This window comes from Uloborus diversus, chromosome 1 (assembly GCF_026930045.1).
Source record: "Uloborus diversus isolate 005 chromosome 1, Udiv.v.3.1, whole genome shotgun sequence".
NCBI lineage: Eukaryota > Metazoa > Arthropoda > Arachnida > Araneae > Uloboridae > Uloborus > Uloborus diversus.
The window spans coordinates 268,546,460-268,553,034 of record NC_072731.1 but is presented as its reverse complement, the minus strand read 5'-3'; the positions used below and the strand labels follow the sequence as shown (position 1 = coordinate 268,553,034).

At 36.3% G+C, this 6,575-nt stretch overlaps 1 protein-coding gene across 1 annotated transcript; it reads left to right on the top strand.

The window, feature by feature from the left end:
* The first annotated feature begins 5,187 nt into the window (after window positions 1-5,187).
* Window positions 5,188-6,189, top strand: LOC129220638 (neuropeptides B/W receptor type 2-like). Its single transcript, XM_054855070.1, has one exon. The coding sequence runs from the start codon at window positions 5,188-5,190 to the stop codon at window positions 6,187-6,189; it is 1,002 nt and encodes a 333-aa protein (XP_054711045.1).
* Window positions 6,190-6,575: the final 386 nt, after the last annotated feature.

The window sequence follows — 6,575 nt, the reverse complement described above, 5'->3', positions numbered from 1 at the left end:
TTAACATTTTTTAAATTTCCGAATAAAAATTAAAGCTTGGGTATTTGTGCAAAATTTTCAGAAAAAAAAAATTGAAAATTGGCCAAGAATATTTTGAATTTTAACGATTTAAAACAACCCTATCAAAAAAAAAAAAGATATTAATTTTAAGTATTTTTTGCCCAACTGCGCGTGCGCGACGCAAAGGAGGGTAATGTGTTTATCAGTCTATGTATGTATGTCTGTTCCTATGTGCGTTCTGCAGGCTAAACGCCTTGCCCAATTCTGGTAATTCTTACGTCAATCGATTTGTCTTGGGAGCGTCACTAAACACATGACAGTAATCAAAAGTAACATTTCAAAAACTAGTTGCCATTTTGTCAGTTTCGGATCGGCGCACTTTGGGTGTCGCACGCTGAGCGCACGCTACCTGCGTGCGACAATTGCAGGTAGTCCTCACTGTCTGAATTTTTTGTTTACTAAGTCTACTAATTGGAGTCTCATTGGCCGAGTGGTCTAAGCGATTGCTTCTCCCACTTGAGGCGGTGGGTCAAGACACCTTTGCTCCGGATGTACTTTCCCCTCTTTCTGATGTAAATTCTTTCATGTAAGGCAAGACACTTAGATTGTAGTCCTCATCAAAATAAACTCGTGTAATAAACACCAAAAGAAAGAAAGTACTAATTCGATTTTCATCTCGAATATGTTGCATTTGTTTTTGCATTGATTCAAGGGACTGAGTTTTGTGACGTATACTTTCTTGAGAGATTTTTTTATTTTTTCGAAAAAGTGTCAAAAATTTCGTGTCATCATGTGTTATACAGGCTGTTTATATAGCTGTGTTTTGGTTGACTTAAGTTCGCGCATTTTTGCCGAAGGTCAAGCACATGTAACTTTAAGCCGAGTTAGGTCCCTAGAAGGACTAATTATCAGTAGTTTAGACCAACGCAAGTTACTAAATAAACGTCACGATACAAACAAACTCTCCCATTGAAATGACAAGGTTGCGAAAATGTACCGTTTTATAATCGTAATAACTTTCAATGAAAATTAACTAAAAAGTGTAAAATAAAAAGTTATTAAATAAAACAAAAAACCCGACTGCGTAAAAGCCAAAAAAACTAAAAGGAAAAATGTATAAGCTCAGTAGTTTAGAATACTATTAAGTACTACTGAATAACTGCACCATTGAAATAGTTTTATATTCGTACACCGATAAGACATATCATAAATTCAAAAACAGAATAGAAGGATTAACAGTCGGGGCCCATTCAAATTTTACGGGGTTCCTTGATTCAGAAAGGAATATATTTGAAAGGAACGGGTTTGTACCATTATGGTATACAAAAACTACAAAACTGATGAGTGGAAAAAGCTCTTAAATGAAATGTAATAAATTATCTGAATAATAAAATACAATTTTTACTCATAAACAAGTTTAGATTCTGTGTTAAAAACACTTATATTGTGTGCACTTGACTTATTTTTGTTTTACAAGGTAACGTGAAAATGGAAGAAAAAAGTCGATTTTTGGTTTACTTTGTGGTTTTCAAAAAATAAGAAGAAGTTAATCTATCGACCTAAAAATTTTAAGATATATTAACCTTACATAGAGTTAAAATGTGCACCTCTATACATTTCCAAAATTACATATTTTGAATTTCGTAAAAAAGTTCAAAAGATATCGATTTTTTGCAATTTTTGGACTTTTCTGGGGCGATTTCGGAACCTAAAGATATAATCCTAGGAGGCTAATATTTTAAAGGCACCATATTGATGCTAAAAGGCAATTTTTCAGACCCCAGGCGTTTTGAAATTCGAAATTTATTTTTTTAACTCCTTCTTAATGCATATGTACCTAAGAACATGTAGATGACCGAAATATCCATTTTGGACACCTCCTCAGTTAATTATTACAAGTTATTTTGTGATGTCTTCATGCGCGTAAACTTGCGTCTTTCAAAAACGTTATGAAATAGTAAGTTGAAAACTCATACGTACGTAGTATGATCTAAAATTTCGAAGACAAGCTGTATAAAACCTTACCCCGAATAGTTCACATTACCGATGCGTATCTATCTACAAAATAGTTCACTTGAACGACTATGCACTTCTGCCAACGTTCGTATAGCTTTAGAAACACTCCTGGCAGCCATTTTTTGCAACCTGCTGTAGGGCCTCTTGCGCTGCTGCTTTATCAGTAACAGTTAAAATCTTAATAACTTTTGATAATATATGTGTAACAAACCGCTTTTGTTGATCCAATTGATTCATCTACTTATATGACTCTGCCTAATGATAGAAGAGCATTAATTGCCTTTGATGACCACCTGATTTTGTTTTTTATATTACTTTCTGTTCTCATCGGGCCTCACATCTATGGGAGCTCACGGGAGCCTAGCTCCTGTACTTCATTTTAATTTCATGTAAAATTTTACATTTTGGACTGAATTCTGGAAATTTAAGCATCAAAACAAGTTTTGAAGACAACTGGGCTCCTGCGTTTCTTTTGCTAAAAATTAAGTCCTGGCTACATGAATAGTTAGGTTTCATCTTCAATTGGTTATATATCAGTCATCGAACAGGTGGGTTTCTATTATTCTCTAACTATAGATGGGTTTTGTGTGTTAAAGTTAGTACTTGTAAATGAATGGTAGGAACCAAAAATTCTGGGACAGCGGTCACTAATGACATGCAACTAAAATAAATTTATGGTTTCGTTGAGTTGCACGTTGTAAATTGAAAGAGGGAAATTTTGATTCGTTGTGGCATCAATTAGTAACGCTGAAGACAAAATAAAGCAAAAGAAAAGAAAAATAACTTATACAGAAACACAGAAAAAGGAAGTACGCCATTGTTGTAAACATTAGGCATAAGTGTATCTATCAGAATTCCAATTAATGAAATTATTGGAAACTTTTTTCATTTTTTATGACCATCATAGGCTTTTTAGTTGTAACTACTGTAATGGTTTTTTCAAAACGAGCTGATGTGTGCATCACATGACTTCCTTTTACACCAATTTAATGTTATTTCTCCATTATTGGCAATTTTAATGTGATTCAATTATTAACTCCCTAAATGTCAGCAACAATGGCCAAATGGAAACCAGATTAAAAAAAAAAATCCCCAAATGTGTCGCCAACTTGGTGACAAAACTTGGCGACCAAAAGACGATCTATCGCCAAGTGTCCGCAAAATTATAACACCACTTGATTATACAACAAAATTAACAATGATTTCCCTCCAGAAAACCCCCCAAAATACCCCTTTAGAAACACCCGAATGCAACCAAAAAGAGAGGTGTACAACTACACCCCACTAGGAGTCTACGTACCAAATTTCAACTTTCTAGGACATACCGTTCTTGAGTTATGCGACATATATACGCACAAACGTACATACATACGTACATACATACGTCACGCAAAAACTCATATTAATTAATTCGGGGATCGTCCAAATGGATATTTCGGGTGACTATACGTTCTTAGGCGTATATCCAAATGTAGTAGGGTTGAAAAAAAAACTCAACATTCATTCGGGGGCGAGCAAAATGGAAATTAAGGCCTATTTCTGGTAAAAAAAATTTCGCGAATACAATACTTCCTTTACTATGTAAAAGGAAGTAAAAATAGGTGATGGTCATGTGATAGGCACTCCTTGACCGGAAATATAAGGCACCTCTCAATGATTTATAATTTTACACGCGATAGTATGTACAATTATCGAACTGGCTCCAAAGGTTAAGTTTAAATTAGGGTTAAAGAAAAGGTTAAGTATAATGCATTGAATCAATATTTCCAAGACAGAAGTTTAGAATGTTTATTTATGCTAAAGAGTTTTAAATTCTATGTATAATCAACTTTGAATGCTTGTGTTCTTACTCAGTATTTTTACATTTGAAAAAAAGCTTGAACAGCTTATACGTCTGCTTCAAAAGTTATGATAGGAAACTACTTAATGCTTCTACAGTCGGACACCGATTCAACGAACCGCTATTTAACGAAAACCCCGTTTTGGCGAATTTTTCTTTTTTCCTCGAATAAAATAAAACTAAAAATCTCTATTTACCGAACATTAAACCCCGAATTGGCGAATTATTTTAAAAACCGATTTTTTTTTTTTTTTTTTTTTTTTTGTAGTTAATTTGAGCTAGGAAATATTAGATTGTTTTCCAAATGATATATCCACCTTGCGCAAAGCAAAATAAGACGTTTCTTGGAATCAGCAATGTTTGCCGGGCGAGTGGGCAACCAATGAATAGCCAGTCTGTTGCTGAAAGCGATTTTCCTAATGCTTTACATGGAATAAAAACTGTGAAAACATATCTCATGCAACAGGCTGTAAATGACACAGCATTATCTTTCCTACGTAAAGTCGAAAGAGAACTATTTCGAGTAAAGCATCAAAAAAATTGTCAAAATCTATTACACAGTACAACAAAATTTCAAACTAGCGGGTAATAAGTCGCGAATGTTGGGTAAAAAGTGTACACTTTCTAACTTTGGATATTTTTGTCCAGTTGCTTACTAAGGCTAAAAGATGAAGAAAGTGCAATTTTTAAATTTTTGTTCGTACCCCGATATTACGAATAACCCCGATTTAACGTATAAAAGTTTCGGTCCCGATGAATTCGTCAAGTTGGGGTCGGACTGTATATCGCTTAATTGCACAAAAGATCGCGACAAAAAGCGATCCTCTTCGATGAGGGAAAGAGTTTCTGTGGGGTGTCCCTTGATCACGTGATGTCCAACGAGGGATGTTGACCCGCGCTCAGAGGAGAAAAAAGAGAAAATAGGGGAAAAGCCACAGCTACTCTATTTTAAGATCCATACCATGGAGCCTATAATGAAAAAAAAAAATGGTTAACGACATTTTGAACTTACTTGTCAAGAAACATACACACTCGCGAATATCCTTTATGATCAATGTGTAGATTTGTGTTTCAAATGCTTTTTTTTTAATATAATGTTTTTTTAACAGGTATATTATCTAAAATACAAAAGCAAAATTTTCTCTTTGAATTGATTTTTATATTTTTATGATCGAAACAATTCGAAATTCTACTGATAGGTCAGAATCAAAGCACAGTAATATAAACTTTTTTGCAGAAGTTATCTTTTTAACTTGCAAAACAGCAGTTAATAACTTCTGCGTGAGATTTACTCCTGTGATCATCTCGTCCTTTCATTTCCTTTCAGGATGATGAGTTCCGACACTACAAACGCCACGTTCCTCTTCGATAATTTCAACAAAACGCTCCCCGAAATGTACAGACGTACGCTTCCCATGAGAATCCTCGGCTCTTCGTTCACCTTGCTTTTGGGAGTATCAGCCGTCTTGGGCAACCTCGCCGTCGTCTTCGTTTCTTTCTCTGACCAAGCTCTGCGGAATCAAGCCAGTAACTTGCTGATAGTGTATCTGGCAACGACCGATGCCCTGACAGGATTTTTCAGCATAATTCCCAGCTCCGTGTTTGACCTCGACTACTGGCCTTTCGGGAAGATTCTCTGCAGGCTGCAGAACGGGGTGCACTACGGCTGCATGTGCTCCTCATCGTTCAACATTTCGCTCATCAGCCTCGACAGGGCCGTGGCTGTGATGAGGCCTCTGCAGTACCACAGCATCATGCACTCCAAGACATTCCTTTCCTTCGGCGTGGCCCTGTTCCTCTTGGCACTGACTCTGCTGGTTCCATCGCTGGTCCTGGACTGGTCTCAGTTCAATTACTACGAGGGAAAGTGTGCGTACGATTGGAGCATCGCTGAAACGAAACAGTTCACTGCGTCCTGGTCAATGGTCAGCTGCTACTACATCCCTGCAGTTTGCAAGTTTTTCTGCAACCTCGTAATTGTCATCGCAGCTAGCAGGAAGAGGAACAAGATAACGATTCGTGTTGCCAGAGGCAGCGATTCGGCCCATCAACAGATTGCGATTGCGATTGGTCCAAAAATGAACAAGGCGATTGCGGGTGTGTTTGTACTGGTCGTGACGTATAGCGTGACTCTTGCACCCATCGTCATCTCGAAGCAGATCGCATTCGCCACTGATGTATTTTCTATTTCTCCGCAGGTTCAGTATTTATTTTCGATCTTGTCTGTGGCGTCGTCTGCCGTGAATCCGTTTTTTTACGGTATTTTCAGGGATAACTATAGAAGAGCGTTCAAGAAGATTGCTTCAGAACTGAAAATAAATAACCTACCCTGAGATCGTCGAAGATGGTTTAAAATTTCTGTAGTTTAAAATTTCAATTTCGAAAAAACACCGGGGGTCAGTGAGGATCGCCGTCTGGGCTATCGAATGTTATAAAAACCTCTTGAAACCTATTGGTGGGAGTTAGGCTATTAGTATAGCCTTTACTCCCACCATCTCAATCAGGGAGTTTCAAATAGACAGTGTGAAATATATTTCTGTTTGTAATTTCTTTTCTTTTATTTTATCTCTAAAATTCATTTTTGTAAAAAATATTACCCTGATTGAAATAAAATGAATTGAATTGAGTTGAATAGTTTGAATGTGTTGAATGAAAAAAAAAGAGGTATTTAAAAAAAAAAAAGAAACGAGGGATGCAGATTTTGTTTCTTTGTGTGTCT